This window comes from Aspergillus sclerotioniger (assembly GCF_003184525.1).
Source record: "Aspergillus sclerotioniger CBS 115572 chromosome Unknown BO94scaffold_6, whole genome shotgun sequence".
NCBI classification, from domain to species: domain Eukaryota; kingdom Fungi; phylum Ascomycota; class Eurotiomycetes; order Eurotiales; family Aspergillaceae; genus Aspergillus; species Aspergillus sclerotioniger.
In genome coordinates this window covers 1,278,897-1,294,132 of record NW_020290996.1, presented here as the reverse complement: position 1 = coordinate 1,294,132, position 15,236 = coordinate 1,278,897, and the positions used below count along the sequence as shown (strand labels likewise).

The following is a 15,236-nucleotide window of genomic DNA, read 5'->3' as shown; positions in this document are numbered from 1 at the left end:
CATCTCTCCAAGTCGGTAGCTGTACACAAGTTCACGTATACGTACCATACATAGAGGTCCCAATAATGGAGCCAAACATGTCCGGACAAACTCCCTGAAGTGGTTCTTTGTGCCCTTGCACAACATGATGGCGGCACTAATCGCCAAAGCTGTAGGTGAATTTATTAGTTGAATTGTCTCTTTATGTTAGATATATATACCACAAGAGTTACTGGGAAGAGGCAGATGTACATTCTATTGACATGCAAGGACTGACTAGTACCTAGCTATGGTTTTTAGTCGACTTGGTAAGTCGTGAGATGCTTGGACATTCCCGGTCTCACCCAGCATTTCGAGAACCCGTGCCACATTGATCTGGCAACAGATAGTAATATCGTTATCTATCATCTTCCGATCAATACAGCGGCTCTTATTTTTGGCTAAATAACAGAATCGCCAGTCCATGTATGAGCACGGCATCATTTCATTTATCTACAATTTACATGCAAGCCCACCAAGAACTACAATTGCAGTAAACAATCCACTTATCCGCGAAGACGGGGACAAGTTGGGCCGGTGTGAGAACTTCTAGTAAGAAAAGAGTAACTGTGATCGCAATTCCCTTTATACTTCACCCGATGACCAGGCGGGAAAGCTAAATGAAGGTGCGGCAGGGGTAGCTTATCTGGAGTGTCAGCCCGATCGGGATAATAGGACAGGTCATACATACACGTCAGGGTAGCCATGTTCATGGCCGAGCTCGTATTTGGTGCCCGAGGGGTTCAGGTTGCATGGCAATGGCGGCAAACCGTTGGCGCTGAGGACTTCCTTGATCCCATTCTTATCCTTCTCGAACAGGGCAGCAAGACCGCGCTCTTCCCCCTGTTGCTTGACTGAAACCAGCTGCTTTTCTCCAGCCTCGCCAATCTGTAGGACATCATCTTTGGGAGTGGCTTGACTTCCTACGCTGAGAAGGCCAACGGCATCCGCCTGAGTGACTGCACTAAGCCTGGGGTAGCTTCTCCGAACATCACGTTTCCAGTAGGGGTTGTCTGCCAAATCACCAGCCGGAACGGTAACCGGATCATCGTATGATAGAGGAGGCAGAGATCCCGGAGTCGGGAGACGATATTGAGCGTTCAAGGGAACACCGGTTGAGCGATTTGGGTCGACAGCAAGGAGGCGGCGAATGCGTTCCCATATACCAGTAGATTGAACAGTGTATTTCTAATGAGTAGTGAGTACCACGTCCCGAAGACCACGGTAAGAACAATGACTATCTCTTACCTTGTGCACAGCTATCACATTCGATGCCGATTTGGCCGCTTTCACGATGTCACGAGCCATGATGTTTCCTGCCGGGATCATAATCAGCACATCAGCTCGCAAAATAAACGTGCATATAAAAATTTCCTACGGAGACTATTCCTTTACCTTGGTTTTAGATAGGGAAGGATATAGGCCTTCGAGGGTACGTCCTTCGCCGCGGTCCTCAACGGAACCAAGCCTGCCGGAATAGTCGAGCCTCTACACACGGAACAACAGTTCCTCCGATAATGCATTCGGTCTGTTCCGTATCTAGTAGTACCACTTCATACTATAATGACAGTCGGGATTGAGGTGAGGGCTATCATGTTCACGGAGCATACTTAAAGAACTTTACGCATGAAAACAGGCCTAGTAAGCTGCATATGTGCATTGTGTCAATTTTATAGTATTAATACTTAGGTCACATGTATAGCGGCTTGACCTGACGCCGAGGAAACTTGACTGAGAATTACGAGACAAAGAAATCAATAGAGTTGGTTGCACATAGTACTGATAATACACAAATATTGTAGCCATTTGGAAGTTAGGGACTCATCACAAAATGAAATCTGTGATTCCACCGGCTATCCGCTAAACAAAAGCCAACCAACTTGGAAGTGAATACTCCCATTTACCACGTTAATTGCCGGTGAGTTGATATCTCCTAGTGTTCATCTTCAGCTGGTGAGCTCACGCGTACAGTTGCAGGATCTGGGTTCTGTTCCTTCAACTTTGAAACCAGCTTTTGCACGGCATTAACTGTTGCATCAGGGCCACCGGCCTGTAGTACCAAGACCTTACCCACTTTATCAAGAACAAAGACTCCTCTGATCGTGCCTTTCGGCAACTTCTTGAGTCCAATGGCTTCTATCAATGAAGATGAGGGGTTGCAGAGGAGAGGATATGGCAATCCTTGCTTAGTCTTGAATGTGGTATTTGCCTTGGGCGAGTCAGTCGAAAGGCCATAAATCGATAAACCACTCTCCGAAAGAGTGTCGTAATGGTCACGGAACAAACAGGCTTGCTTGGTACCTTTTCAGATGTGAGTTTCTCGGGGACAATTGCAGCATTTGATATATTCAGAGTGAGAAGAACAAGACAAAATGCAAAACCATGGGCTTTTATGCACGCACTTATGGAAGAACATTTTGGCATACATCGTGTAGGAAAGATGCTACTTGGGGTAGGGGAATTATACATACAGCCTGGGGTTGAAGCTCGAGGGTACGTGAAAAGCACGACACCAGCTTTACTGGAATCAACGAGATCTTGCAGTGTGATTTTCTGGCCATCATTGGTCTCAATATCACCACCAAATTGATCCAAATTAATCACATCGCCAACTTTTGGAGTGGTCTCGGAGATAGCAGTCTTGGGATTATAATTCCCTTTCTGTGCCGATGCTGTGGGTGCCTGGACTTTCTTTCTCTTTCTCTCTGCCACGAGAGGTTGTGCTGGCGCTTTGCGCTTTCGAAGTTCGACCATGTTTCGTAATTGGGGACGCTAAAAGCTGCGTCAACGAATGGAAAGTGGGGATAGGGAGAAAATGAAACCCCCGAGAAGGTTGTTTGTCTGCTGCGCTACTTTCACCCGTTAAACAGCGGATAAGCTGTTAGATAGGCAGCGCTCGACACAAGAGTAACAACAAATTGAGGCACAATTAGGCCTCCGTTTTCTAGAAAAGGTGTCCGTTTGGATAGCATGCACCTTTCTCGGCTTCTCATTAATTTATGTAGTATTTCAATGTGATTTTCATTTGGGCGGGAATCTCCTTTTAGATTAGACAAGAGATCCCCTAGTGTATAATTTTGTAGAGTATTGTGCTAAGCTATGTACTGGGAAAGAACCTTAAATAATCAACGAGACTGTCGTGATACTATAATCTTACGTACAAAAAAGTTGCACTCAGGACTACTCCACACCAACACCTGATGTACAATAGTACATACATAGTATGGAGTACTTTGTGCGGAGTTAAGAGGTGATCTTTGTCCATGGTCGGGAGTGACCCTTTTGGATTATGCCGGTAAATCCCGACCCTTGGCGCCACCTTCTTGTCCATTCCAAATGAAGATGAGGCTAAAAATTTCAGGTTCCAGTTTTCTATCATTATTCTACCGTTATTGCACGGGGACCAGCAATCGCCACTCACGTTCATTGCATCTTGCCTTTACAACCACTCATGGGAGGTTCTCATTACTCATCTTGTAGTACTTGATTATTCGCCGCATCTTGAGTTCTCCGTAGTCACCGATCCTATAAGAACATACCTATTTCCGAATTCCGAAGCACCTGCCGCCATAGAGTTCTCAGTACTCGCGTCGTGATCTGATCCTCTCTCTTCTCTTCCTTCGAACGTTGGATCTCCCGCTTCTGAGGTGCTATCTGAATATACCAATACATCTTGTCTTTTGCAAAAAAGTCCATCGCTCAGCCCACCAACATGAGGGTTTTCTCCTCGACGTGCACTTTCGACTATTCATGGGAGGAAGTCTCTGCGGCAAACTGGCGCAAATACTGCCCGTGGAATGATAAATCGACACATGTCGTGGCAGTAGACACCTTGTCTCGGGCGGTTGATGCGACAACTGGCATCGTACGTATCTCGATCTGCTCACGCTTATCTTTGCCTTGCAAAATTGACTAATATATCGAATTGTAGCTGCGCACGGAGCGTCTTATCACCTGTAACCAATCAGTGCCACAATGGGTGCTGTCATTATTCGGAGGCAGTCCTACGTCTCACGTTTACGAAGTGTCATATGTTGACCCGAGCTCCAAGAAAGTCACGATGTGCTCAACCAACCTTACGTGGTCCAACGTCCTGAACGTCAGGGAAACCGTTGTTTATCAGCCTTCGTTGTCCAATCCATCTTCAACTACCGAATTTAACCAAGAGGCGAAGATCACTGCCCTGTGTGGCGGGTGGCAGAAGATAAAGAACAAGGTAGAAGAGGCCAGTGTGGAGAGGTTTAGCCAGAACGCGAAGAAGGGTCGAGAAGGGTTCGAAGCGGTCCTTGAGATGAGCCGACGAGTCTTCAGTGAACAACGTGAACTTGACAGCAATAAACTCCAGTCCTGATTCAGAGCGTGCTTGTGTTTACGGAGTATCGGTTCACATTGATCATTATGCATTATTCCAGCGTTTGCATTGATTGGCGTCTCTTTTTATATATCTTCCTCCTTCGTCTAATTGTCTCTCCATGAAGCGTTTTGTGTGATGGGCTTGCCCTTTTGCGACATTCTCGACTACCATCTACCCGTGACATCTTTTGATGCTCTAGCTTCAGCTCAATTCCGTCTTTCCTAATCAGCGGTGGCTACTGTTTTCATCATTCTAGCATGCGCAACTGATGAGACATGTACAATAAAAGTTATAGACTTCTTTCTGCATCTGCTTGCCATGTTTCTCTAATGACGATGTGAATATATAATATGGTGCAATACATAGGCAATGCACCGTATCTCGCCTTTATTTGTCATAATTGCCTAAACGTGGTAATATGTGAGTGAAGGTTTTTGTGTAGAAGAGTGTAGAAGGAACATCTTATGGACACATGGAACACGAAATGCTAAAATCTCATGAATTTGATAAGCAAGCCGAAGGCTTAACCCACCCAAAAAGCCTGTATCAGAACGTGAGCTGCCTGCACAGCATCATCCAAAGCAATCAGTATCCATTCAGCGAAAGCAAAAAAAAAAAAAAAAAAAAAAAAAAGTACAGGCGTGTTTACACCAAATTTGCCATTCGATACTTCTACTGCGATAGGATCTATTCATCGGCATGCTACCCTTTCCAGCGCTCTAAAACTGCGGCAATATTTAGCTATTATCTCCATATTACTTAGGGTAGTACAGGTACTAAGGTATGTAAAGCGGGTACTGACGTTGACAGAGTACCGCCCCGTTCCACATTCTATGAATACGATGTCATCCCGCCTCCTTCTCCGCATGCCACATTGCCCCTCTTCAGCCCGTCTAGGTAGGCCGACTCATTGTTTTACGGTCTCACTCCCACCAATAATTGCCTGGCAGAGAGTCTAAGTTGGAGGACAAGAAGACGTGGGATTCAAGTTCCGTGATCTTATATAATCCCAAGGAATCTCTTCACAGAAATGGGTGTCACAGCTGAAGACATGATTCCCGCGCCAGGGGAGTGGCCCGTGGACCCCCAAGAGGATTTACCCATTTCGGAAAATCGCATTTGGGTGGATGGATGCTTTGACTTCAGTCATCACGGTGAGAAGGCACTCTCCCCCATACCCCAGCTAATGCATACCCAAAGCTAAGTTCTCTAGGCCATGCGGGTGCCATGCTCCAAGCCCGTAGATTGGGAGACGAGCTTTTTGTCGGCGTACATTCAGATGAAGCAATTCTCGAGAACAAGGGGCCGACAGTGATGACATTGGATGAACGGTTTGTTTTCATTATAGTAATTGCGTCCAAATAATCTTGCTGACTCGGGTTTAGAGTAGCTGCGGTGGAAGCATGTCGCTGGATGACTCGCTGCGTTCCCTTTGCTCCATATGTGACATTTTTACCTTGGGTGTCACACTACGGCTGCAAGTATGTCGTTCATGGAGATGACATCACATCTGACAGCAACGGAGAAGACTGCTACCGATTTGTCAAGGCTGCAGGGCGCTTCCGTGTTGTCAAAAGGACACCCGGTATATCCACAACCGATCTTGTGGGTAGAATGCTTCTGTGTACAAAGAATCACTTTGTTAAGAGTGTAAAGGACACGCTTATCGGGGTAGAAGGATCTGGAAACCTGGAAGAACGCAAGCAGTCAGCCGATAGTCTCATGCAAAGAATTCGTGATTATGCCACCGATGAAACGGGCCTGCAGCCCGGTCCGCAGGTTTGGATCTGGAGCGGATCAAGCTCTGCAAAACTCGAAGATACAGTGGAGGAACCAGGTGAATTTGAGACCATTGTAAATGGGAAGCTACCGAGACCAGGACAACGGATTGTCTATGTTGATGGGGGATTCGACCTCTTCTCATCCGGGCATATTGAATTCCTTCGACAAGTCCTGGCCCAGGAAGAATCGGAAGGTCACCGGCGGGGCTGGTATAACCAAGCACAGAAAGAGAAGAGGTTTAAAGACCACGGAGAAGACTACGGCCCTGCTTATGTCGTTGCTGGTATCCATGATGACGACGTGATAAACCACTGGAAAGGTCTCAACTATCCAATCATGAACATATTTGAGCGCGGGCTATGCGTTCTTCAGTGTCGCGTATGTTTTCTAATGCCTCTAACGAAAAGACGATCTTCGATTCGCTAATATTCTTTCAGTATATTCATGCCGTGATATTTTCGTCCCCATTCTCTCCAAGCAAGCCTTATCTGGAAGCCATGCCCTTAGGTCCCCCAGATGCAGTTTATCACGGTCCGACTACGTTCATACCTCTTACCTACGATCCCTATATGGCACCCAAGAGGATGGGCATATTCAAAGAGACTTCAAGTCACCCATACCAGAATGTAAATGCTGGTGAAATTGTTGACAGGATACTGAAAAGCAGGGAAGCCTACGAAGAAAGGCAGCGCGCCAAACTTGAAAAGGGTGCTGTCGAAGAGCTGGTTAAGTCCAAAGAATTAGCGTCTGCCTAGACAGAACGGTGTATGACAAGGAAGGAGACGGAGTGTAAGTTCATAGAGCAGGGGGGAAAGTCAAAAGAGGGATAGGGAGCAAAAGCTTAGATACTGCAACGATAGAGATACAAAGAAACCAAGCAGATCAGCGATACAGCAGTCTAGGTGCATATATATAGATCCAAATAAATTTAGAAGAGTGGCACTTGGCCAATGGTTACAGAATATTGGCACGAAAAAAGGTCGGATGAGCTTCTATGTTATATCCTGCCAGGCGCCAACAGACAAGAATATGTACGTATTGGAGTGTCATGAGCGTTGGTGCATCTTACTAAGGAATGAAATTCCTCGAAAGGTGACCGTTTGCGATAGCTGGGAGCAAGTGTACAGCCGGTGTTTCGGGGCAGCTGTGTCCAGATGCTTGTTTCTAATTAGTCGGCGGCCACTAGGACTTCCTTTTCCTCCAGAAGCTTAGCAAGGTCCCCATTCTGATGCATAGACATCAGTATATCACAGCCACCGATGAATTCCTTATCCAGATATAATTGCGGGATTGTGGGCCAGTCGGAATACTCTTTGATGCCTGGAAAACCTAGTATTAGCTGACTTATAGATGGGAGTATGGGAAAGTCCCCTTCAGTCGACCTGAGACATACCCTGACGTAGTTCCGAGTCCTCCAGCACATTGAATGCAACAAATTTCTTCGGATCTACACCCTGCAATCCCAAAATCTGTATACTGGCTCGTGAAAACCCGCACTGCGGCGTTTCCGGAGTGCCCTTCATGAAAAGAACGACAGGCGCAGATGCGATAGCCTTGTCAATTGCTGTTCGCGTCTCAGAGGATAAATTCCGGGCATGGAAAATAGATGGCAGCTGAAGGCCCGTAATTCTAGGCTGCAAAACTTGAGGCTGTCGGAAAAGCGGCCGAAACGTCTGGGGAATTTTGTCATAAGCTCGCGAACGATAAGAGGCAAAAATGAGATATAGCAGAAATAGCTTCGCAGTACTCACCGATGAGCCCAAGGACCTGGAAAACATGGTACTAGTGTTAGTTTGAGCGGGAATAGATATGTAGGATTATTCTGCTTGGATCAAGCTGCTGCTTGTCTATGCGGACGGAGTAGTAGTTACCCTGCGGAGAGCTTGGCTGGACATGCTCACTAAGCAACCACTGGAGTGGCTAACTAGTATTACAAAGTGATTATGTCATGTGACTGAGGCTTGTCACATATGGTATTAGGACAATATCACCTTTTACAGATGGCGCTGATAGACACTGAAGGGTATAAAGATAAATGGTATAATTAGGATTGGATCTGAGAATCTGTAAAGGATGTGGAGGCAATTTTGATATCATTTTATGCTAGGAGGCAGCGCTAAACATACATGTGTTGTCCATTCTTTGGTCATAGGCAATTTTTGCGGAGTAAAGAGTTCCACCGCAAAAGGATTCATGCAATATATGCGCACTAGGTTATAGTATGGGGTGAATGAGGTTTAAAATCAATAGTCCTTGAGTTCAGTCTAGTAGACTAGCTAGTATCTTGTATTACTCAAGCTAGTATGGGTACAGGGAACCTTGGAAACACATTAACCCCATGGAGTACTTAAAGAGATGGACCTCACTATTATAACGAACCCATGCCTATAAGGATTGATATGTGCGATAGGCCGTGTAGTAGGCAAGCTACTATAGTAGACGCTACGTACACAATACAGAGCAAAGTATCTATCTAGTGGTCTAGAGCGGGGTACCCTTCAAAGCAGCCCCTATCTACGTACTTATGTACATATAAATAGTACATAGGGAACAAACGTTGCAACTACCCCACGCCTACCTGCACCTGCACTTACCAGCAGAGTCCCCTTAATCGGCAGGAGTTTTTCTTTCATTTCTTTTCTGTTTATTTCAAATAAGCAGCATGGAACCTTCATATGCTCCATTGTGTGCCCAACAGCACCTGGAAGACAACAAGATCCATGTTCTCCTTGCGGCCAGTGGGTCAGTGGCAACGATAAAACTTCCCAATATTGCTGAAGCTCTTGGTCGCCATTCGAACGTCTCCATCCGCATTATTGTCACAAAATCAGCGGAAAAGTTCCTAGCAGGGCAGAGTTCGGAACAGCCGTTACTCGAAAATCTGCGACAGATCCGTGGCGTGGATGCTATCTACCGGGATGATGATGAATGGAAAAATCCCTGGACCCGTGGCGAGCCAATCCTACATATAGAGCTCAGAAAGTGGGCACATGTCTTGCTTGTCGCTCCTTTATCCGCCAACACCATGGCAAAGATGACGATGGGCTTCGCTGATAACCTTCTTCTTTCCGTTCTAAGAGCATGGGATACAACAGGAACAGTGGACGCGAGTTTCAAGGACAAAAAGCCACTTGTGTTTGTCGCACCCGCAATGAACACAGCAATGTGGAACCATCCAATTACAGCAAAGCAATTGGCTATACTGATAGATGAATGGGGATTGGATGCTTGCAATAACAAGGGCTGGGTGTCTGTCCTTCATCCGACGGAAAAGTCTCTCGCTTGCGGTGACACTGGCAATGGAGCCATGCTGGACTGGAATGTCATTGTCCGTATTGTGGAGCAGTACATAGGTGTTAACGAGGGTGATTGGCTGATGGAACAAGTTGAGTAAGGCTTCAGGACCCGCAAAGGAGGGAAATGGTTGATGTTCTCTTCTATGAGAAGTCCATCGGATTCGGCTTTTCAGTGGTCTCGTAGAAGCCACTGATTTGCGCGACGTAATCAAGGAGCATCCCCAGTGTGATACTTCCACCGGTGAACAAGCAACCATTCTTAAACCACCACCAACAATCTCGTACATCTTTCAGCTGAACCTTCCAGATCATCAGACCGAGAGAAACAGCTGCACTGCCACAGCCGCCGACGAAGAAGATAGGGCCGCTCCCCGCTGCTACACCTGCAGCAGCAAGCAACGACACCTGGACGGCCGCCAGAGCAGAGAGGACGGCTTTCGTATTGTTTTCATGACGAAGAGCGATAGACTTAATGCCAGCCGCAACGTCGTCTTTTATGTCCATATGCGCGTATATCATATCGTATAAAATTGTCCAGGCTACGCAACTGGAGTAAAGTGCGGCAGCTGCTTCCAATGCGGCCCCATTACTGAGAAGATCAACACCTAATGCTGGAAAGCCCATGATTGCACCCCACGAAAAAGTAAGGCCCAGTACAGCTTGGGGATAGTAGGTGATGCGCTTGGCAAGAGGATAAGTGGTCACCAAAAGAAGGCTAGGTATACCGTACCAAAGGCATTGATACGGGAATTGAAGAAGGATACCCAGTCCTACCAGTAATTGAGAGCCTGTGAAAATCACTGCTTTGCCAGGTGATATCGCTCCTCTTGCAATTGGGCGAAATTTTGTGCGTTCGACATGCGGATCTAAGTTTCTGTCCCATAAATCGTTGATTGCACATCCAGCGCCGCGCATTATCAAAGCACCGCTGAAGAAAAGCCCGGCCGTCCCAAGTACTTGCAGAATTGGTACAGAAGGTGTCATGGATGCCGCTAGAAGAGTGGAATATGCGCAGGGAAAGAAGAGATAGTATGTACCTGTCGGCTTATCGAGGCGCAGTAACTCGGCGTACGGTATCCATGACTGGGGAAGAGAAGCAATAAAACCCCTCTTTGGTGGTGTATAGTAATCAAATGAGGTCTGACTTGTTGTACTGTGTGGGCGGCTTAGTTGACAGGCAGAGCGAGGGGATTGGAGGTTGCGGATTCTCAAGATCGTCTTTTGGCAGGTTGGTGGAAATTGGGTCGCCGCTGTATAACCATATCTCCTGGACATCGAGAGAGAGGGAGAAGCGTGGCATCTCTCTATTGCAGTGAACTGGTTTATATAAGCCCTTTTTTCCCCAGGGTAACGGCACAATTGTACGTGCCGGCCCGCATGCAAGCGTGTCGCCCAGGAGCTCATAATGGAGAGGTTAAATAAATTGAGATGAAGGGGTAACAAATAGCCTCCTATCTGGGAGATAGTTTCATAATTAGTTATTATCCGGGACAGTCGAGCGAATCCAGTCCGGTGAGCTGACTGAAGGAGCTCGCAAGAAACCGCAAGGGCTCAATGTTCCTCGAGACAATTCACCTGAAGATGAAGAGAAAGTGAAACAAGAGCTAAAAAGAGCACTACCACTCAACCAATTCCGGATCAGACTTAGAATGTCTTGAGAGCTTTGCAGGTCAATAAGTTTATGATGCTCGAAATTTGAAATATGTGTCGGAGTCCGGAGGAGTCTCAAGTCCTTTTCGGTAGTACCTAGTGCCTTGGTTGTTCCATGTGTTCCTGGCCCCGACGGACGGGACCCACATGCCACAATCGCAGATGCAGCTGCAGCCAGTGAATCGAGACAGTCAAACTGCGTGATATCTATCTACACACATCTATGTGGTCTGCTTGCTTCTTTCATCCAAGCTCTGATTCTTGCTCCTTGTACCAGAAGCGCTCCTTTCCCCCGCGTGCTTATGGTCTTACCCACCTGTTAGTTGGTGTTTTGCCTGCACGACATGTTTTTGGGCAAGATATGAACAAGGCTCTGTCGGACTGTTCTTAGGAGCACGGTGGTGTTGGATCCTCCTACGTTGATCTCACTGAATCTTCGTGGTGTATGTTTACCTTACTCAAGTCCTTTGAAATTTCTCTGTAAAACACAATCTTCATTGCGTGATATGCCTCGGATTCTGGTTAATCTTGAAGCTTCCTATCTAAGCGCATGCTTCCGTGCGGTCAGGGAATTGTCGGCCATATCTAATGTTGCTTAGCAGGCCAAGCTTACCCTCATGATTCTCAGCTACTTGGCTCATACCAGCCTTCATTGACCATAGTCAAAATGCCTGCGCAGCGACCCCGCGCGGCTTTTGAGCCACTTTCTCCGGACTTGGACATCAAAACACTTGTGGAGTCGACCCCAAATTTCGAGTATGCTGCTAGAATTCATTGCGATGCGATCAATGAAAATGGGCTGGAAATCTTCGAGAAGCTTGTGTTGCTCCATGTGGTCCGGGGTGGAAAGCCTTTAGTTGTCGAAGGCTTCGATCGCTGGCTGGATAGCTCGGTCTTCTCAGAGAAGTGGCTAAGGAACCACTATTCAGCGAAGAGTAAGTGCTCGCCTCTATGTCCTGTCAGCTACTTTTTTTGTCTAACTGGAGCCTCCATGCTGTAGCGGAAATTGCTCGGAATTTAACCACCAAGACTGATCTGCCACTTACCATTGGGCATTACTTGAAAAACATGCCGCTCCTTACCAATCAGTGGAATGAATACAACTACAAGGACCTGGATCGCCAGAGAATCTATTTGAAGGACATTGACTGCCCTTCCAAATGGTATGACCAGTTGAAGAAAATCATACCCCCTGGATTATTTTACTTGAACACGTCTCCGCAAGCGTTTGAAGGCCCCGGGGCGACGACAACTCCAGCTCATGGCAGACACGACATGTACTCGGGTTCCGACAACTTGATAGCCAGGCCAGGCGACCTCATGAGCTGTCTTCCACCTGAAATGCGTGCCGAGAACCTGATGTGTTACATTGGTCACGAAGGTACTTACACACCAGCCCACCAAGAGATGTGTGCCAGTCTGGGTCAGAATATAATGGTGGAGGCATCAGATGGGTCCATCGAACACGGTAAAGAAACGAAGCCAGGATCATCTGTTTGGTTCATGACTGAGAGCAAAGACCGCAAAGCCGTTTCTGAATATTGGATGTCTATGCTTGGGCATGATATCGATATCGAGGATCATTTCGCTCAGATCAATGCCTGGAAGGCAGCACCATTCAAGACTTATGTTGTTGAACAGAAACCAGGCGATTTTATCCTTGTACCTCCTTTAGCAGCACACCAAGTATGGAATCGAGGGACAAGGACAATGAAAGTGGCCTGGAATCGGACTACCCCGGAGACCCTAGAGAAGGCGCTCGAAGTGGCCCTTCCGGATGCGAGAATGGTTTGCCGCGATGAGCAGTATAAGAACAAAGCTATAGTGTTCTATTCGTTGGACCATTATTCGGCTCTCCTTAGCAAGGCGGGCGCAGCTAATAGTGGATATCTGTCAATCCAGCAGATACAAAAGGACTTTGAACATCTTTTTGGTCTATTTACTGACATCATTTTGTCAGAGAGCTTTTCTGACAAGCTTCCTGAGGGAGATGTCGAATATGTTCCCTTTGACAGTAATATCACATGTTCATACTGCCGGGGAAACATTTTCAACAGATTTCTAACCTGCGCGTCTTGTGTGGGCCCATCAGCCACGGACGAGGAGGACACTTATGATGTTTGCATGGAGTGCTATGCCATGGGTAGGAGCTGCGCTTGCATATCCAAACTAAAATGGGTTGAGCAATTCCATTGGTATGATCTTCAAGACAAATATGAAACATGGAGGAAACAGATACTCGAGTTCAGGCCTCATGCCAAAGACACTTATGACAGTCTACCCGCGCAGAGAAGCCGGTTGGCAAAGAGAACGCTTGCGGAGACTTGCCAATTAGAACTCAAGAGGCGGCCGTGGGTTGACATAAGTAAGCCGACAATACAATCAGACCGCCTGGAGGAATTAGAGAGTGATTCGGAACGAGTCGGCCGCGCTAAGAAACGAAGAAAGCCTCGCCGAAAGGACTCATACCAACAGACTGGGAGATGTCATATATGCAGATATTTCGAGCCAATGTGGAAGCTCGCTTCTTGTTCTTGTTGCCGAACAAACTACTGCTACGGCAGCTTGTTTAGGGCCTTTAACATAAAGCCGCAGGAAACCATGGAGATGTATGAGTGGACATGCCCAAAATGCCGCAAGATCTGCAGTTGTGCTGCCTGTCGGCGCGACCCAACAATGAGTCCATCCCAGCCACCATGCACATTGTTGGGTCATGATACAAGAAAGATAGCAGACCCTCGCAGCGTGGAGAGTCTGGTGGACTTCCGACAATCCAATCTTCGATGGATAAAGAAGGCTGGCGATGATGAGATTGTTCGACTGAAGAAGCACCAAAAGGAAGCTGACGAAAAGCGTAACCAGTCATTGGTTGAGCATAGCATTCAGCTTGAGGAAGCCCCTTCCGTAATGGGGTATGCTTCAAACTATGGAGATATACCGGTGGATCCGGCCCTCGAAAGGCTTGATGGCTCGTTCCTGAGTCTTCCCGACCCTGAGTGAGAAGAAAGAACATGGACTAGGGTAGGGTCGTTCTATGCATTCTATGCATGTCCGGTGTTTCTTTTCATTTTTGCGAATAGTGAGTAGGTGTTACTTGGTAATGGTGTCAGCGGAAGCACTCGGGATCAGATATTCAATATGTAGCAGCTTCATCATTTTGAGTTGAAGGCTCACTAGTGTACTATTTGGGGAGTTGGGCTGATTGAAAGTGTGATAAGTATTTCTTTTTGTCCATGTACTGGAGGACATGTAGTCCGCAAGATCCCTACGTAAACAAGATGCGTGTTCTAAAATTATTGCGGGTTCTATGCCCCTTTGTACTCATAGCGGAGATTCTCAAGAGCCTTGAAATCAACGGAAAGCATAACTTTGCGTGCGACTAGGACAGTGGCAAACATTGCTACTTGATGTAAGTATTTGTCTAGCACCACGAAATGTTCGAGTTCTGATGAGAGCTGAATGCCACATACCTCCCGGTACCAGGTACATGATGGGCTGGATATCCAGCCTTGATTCCGTCATAACGTAGATCAGGGCTAAGAACACGCAGATAGCCGTATTAAGAGGCAAAAGATACCGTTGAATACTGAAAATAGTACTCGATCTCATCATAGGTCTCTTACCCTTAGGACCTGGGCGCTGAAGCGGAAAATACCTCATGGTATAGGCCGTGGCTAGTAACGAGAGAACGCTAAGAAGGGACAAGCACCGTTCATATAGGGCCGAGGAGCCTGACAGAAACGAAGCGCTGAAAGCATAGATAGAAAACAGCGGGATGACAGCAAATATGATCTAGATGAATATATCGTTTTTAATTCAGCAATGTCCTCAGCATAACTTCAGCTGTACAGATAGGCATAGGAGAGACTCTATTACACTGTATTCTGAGTTCCGCTTCTCACTGAGCGCCCTCAACCGGTCGATCACTTGTTCCTGCTCTGTCAGACCGTCAGTATCATCATCCGAACTAATATCCCGCTTGAGCTGACAGCGCAGACCTTCTTCGTCCAGATCCTCGCGGCCATGTTCGTCATCATTTGAATCATTAGGGTAGCGAAATGCCCTGCGAAGTCTTGCCGATGCCATAGCCGCAGTTAATATGTCTGCATTGAGAGTATATCCGCCAGCTTGATTCA

General features: G+C 46.9%; 9 protein-coding genes across 9 annotated transcripts; 4 read left to right on the top strand and 5 right to left on the bottom strand.

Moving 5' to 3' along the window:
* Positions 1 to 227: 227 nt before the first annotated feature.
* On the bottom strand, positions 228 to 1,334 carry BO94DRAFT_511820 (putative NADH-ubiquinone oxidoreductase 21 kDa subunit). The gene is made up of 3 exons (XM_025609782.1): positions 1,267 to 1,334; positions 710 to 1,206; positions 228 to 659 (listed from the first exon to the last, which is right to left on the bottom strand). The coding sequence occupies exons 1-3, from the start codon at positions 1,324 to 1,326 to the stop codon at positions 635 to 637; spliced, it is 582 nt and encodes a 193-aa protein (XP_025470599.1). The 5' UTR covers positions 1,327 to 1,334; the 3' UTR covers positions 228 to 634.
* A 399-nt stretch (positions 1,335 to 1,733) lies between these two features.
* Positions 1,734 to 3,086, bottom strand: BO94DRAFT_532789 (thioredoxin peroxidase DOT5). Its single transcript, XM_025611194.1, has 2 exons — positions 2,490 to 3,086; positions 1,734 to 2,319 (listed from the first exon to the last, which is right to left on the bottom strand). Exons 1-2 carry the CDS (start codon positions 2,770 to 2,772, stop codon positions 1,952 to 1,954), a joined length of 651 nt encoding a protein of 216 aa, XP_025470598.1. The 5' UTR covers positions 2,773 to 3,086; the 3' UTR covers positions 1,734 to 1,951.
* A 502-nt stretch (positions 3,087 to 3,588) lies between these two features.
* BO94DRAFT_354919 (putative mitochondrial protein sorting (Msf1)) lies at positions 3,589 to 4,607 on the top strand. The gene is made up of 2 exons (XM_025607125.1): positions 3,589 to 3,883; positions 3,950 to 4,607. The coding sequence occupies exons 1-2, from the start codon at positions 3,731 to 3,733 to the stop codon at positions 4,367 to 4,369; spliced, it is 573 nt and encodes a 190-aa protein (XP_025470597.1). The 5' UTR covers positions 3,589 to 3,730; the 3' UTR covers positions 4,370 to 4,607.
* Positions 4,608 to 5,402: 795 nt separating this feature from the next.
* Positions 5,403 to 6,909, top strand: BO94DRAFT_544002 (ethanolamine-phosphate cytidylyltransferase; the record flags this gene model as incomplete). The annotated part of the gene is made up of 4 exons (XM_025613160.1): positions 5,403 to 5,526; positions 5,556 to 5,703; positions 5,758 to 6,532; positions 6,592 to 6,909. 4 exons carry the CDS (start codon positions 5,403 to 5,405, stop codon positions 6,907 to 6,909), a joined length of 1,365 nt encoding a protein of 454 aa, XP_025470596.1.
* A 413-nt stretch (positions 6,910 to 7,322) lies between these two features.
* On the bottom strand, positions 7,323 to 7,932 carry BO94DRAFT_583189 (monothiol glutaredoxin GRX5; the record flags this gene model as incomplete). The annotated part of the gene is made up of 2 exons (XM_025615541.1): positions 7,323 to 7,474; positions 7,548 to 7,932. 2 exons carry the CDS (start codon positions 7,930 to 7,932, stop codon positions 7,323 to 7,325), a joined length of 537 nt encoding a protein of 178 aa, XP_025470595.1.
* A 525-nt stretch (positions 7,933 to 8,457) lies between these two features.
* Positions 8,458 to 9,548, top strand: BO94DRAFT_554542 (putative flavoprotein; the record flags this gene model as incomplete). The annotated part of the gene is made up of 3 exons (XM_025613724.1): positions 8,458 to 8,461; positions 8,695 to 8,755; positions 8,816 to 9,548. The coding sequence occupies 3 exons, from the start codon at positions 8,458 to 8,460 to the stop codon at positions 9,546 to 9,548; spliced, it is 798 nt and encodes a 265-aa protein (XP_025470594.1).
* Positions 9,549 to 9,569: 21 nt separating this feature from the next.
* BO94DRAFT_354914 (putative para-hydroxybenzoate-polyprenyltransferase Coq2) lies at positions 9,570 to 11,193 on the bottom strand. Its single transcript, XM_025607124.1, has one exon. The coding sequence runs from the start codon at positions 10,852 to 10,854 to the stop codon at positions 9,592 to 9,594; it is 1,263 nt and encodes a 420-aa protein (XP_025470593.1). The 5' UTR covers positions 10,855 to 11,193; the 3' UTR covers positions 9,570 to 9,591.
* Positions 11,194 to 11,767: 574 nt separating this feature from the next.
* Positions 11,768 to 14,100, top strand: BO94DRAFT_583186 (putative JmjC domain protein; the record flags this gene model as incomplete). The annotated part of the gene is made up of 2 exons (XM_025615540.1): positions 11,768 to 12,035; positions 12,101 to 14,100. 2 exons carry the CDS (start codon positions 11,768 to 11,770, stop codon positions 14,098 to 14,100), a joined length of 2,268 nt encoding a protein of 755 aa, XP_025470592.1.
* Positions 14,101 to 14,145: 45 nt separating this feature from the next.
* On the bottom strand, positions 14,146 to 15,186 carry BO94DRAFT_615379 (uncharacterized protein; the record flags this gene model as incomplete). Its single annotated transcript, XM_025616754.1, has 3 exons — positions 14,146 to 14,500; positions 14,571 to 14,892; positions 14,977 to 15,186. The coding sequence occupies 3 exons, from the start codon at positions 15,184 to 15,186 to the stop codon at positions 14,406 to 14,408; spliced, it is 627 nt and encodes a 208-aa protein (XP_025470591.1). The 3' UTR covers positions 14,146 to 14,405.
* Between the last annotated feature and the right edge of the window lie 50 nt (positions 15,187 to 15,236).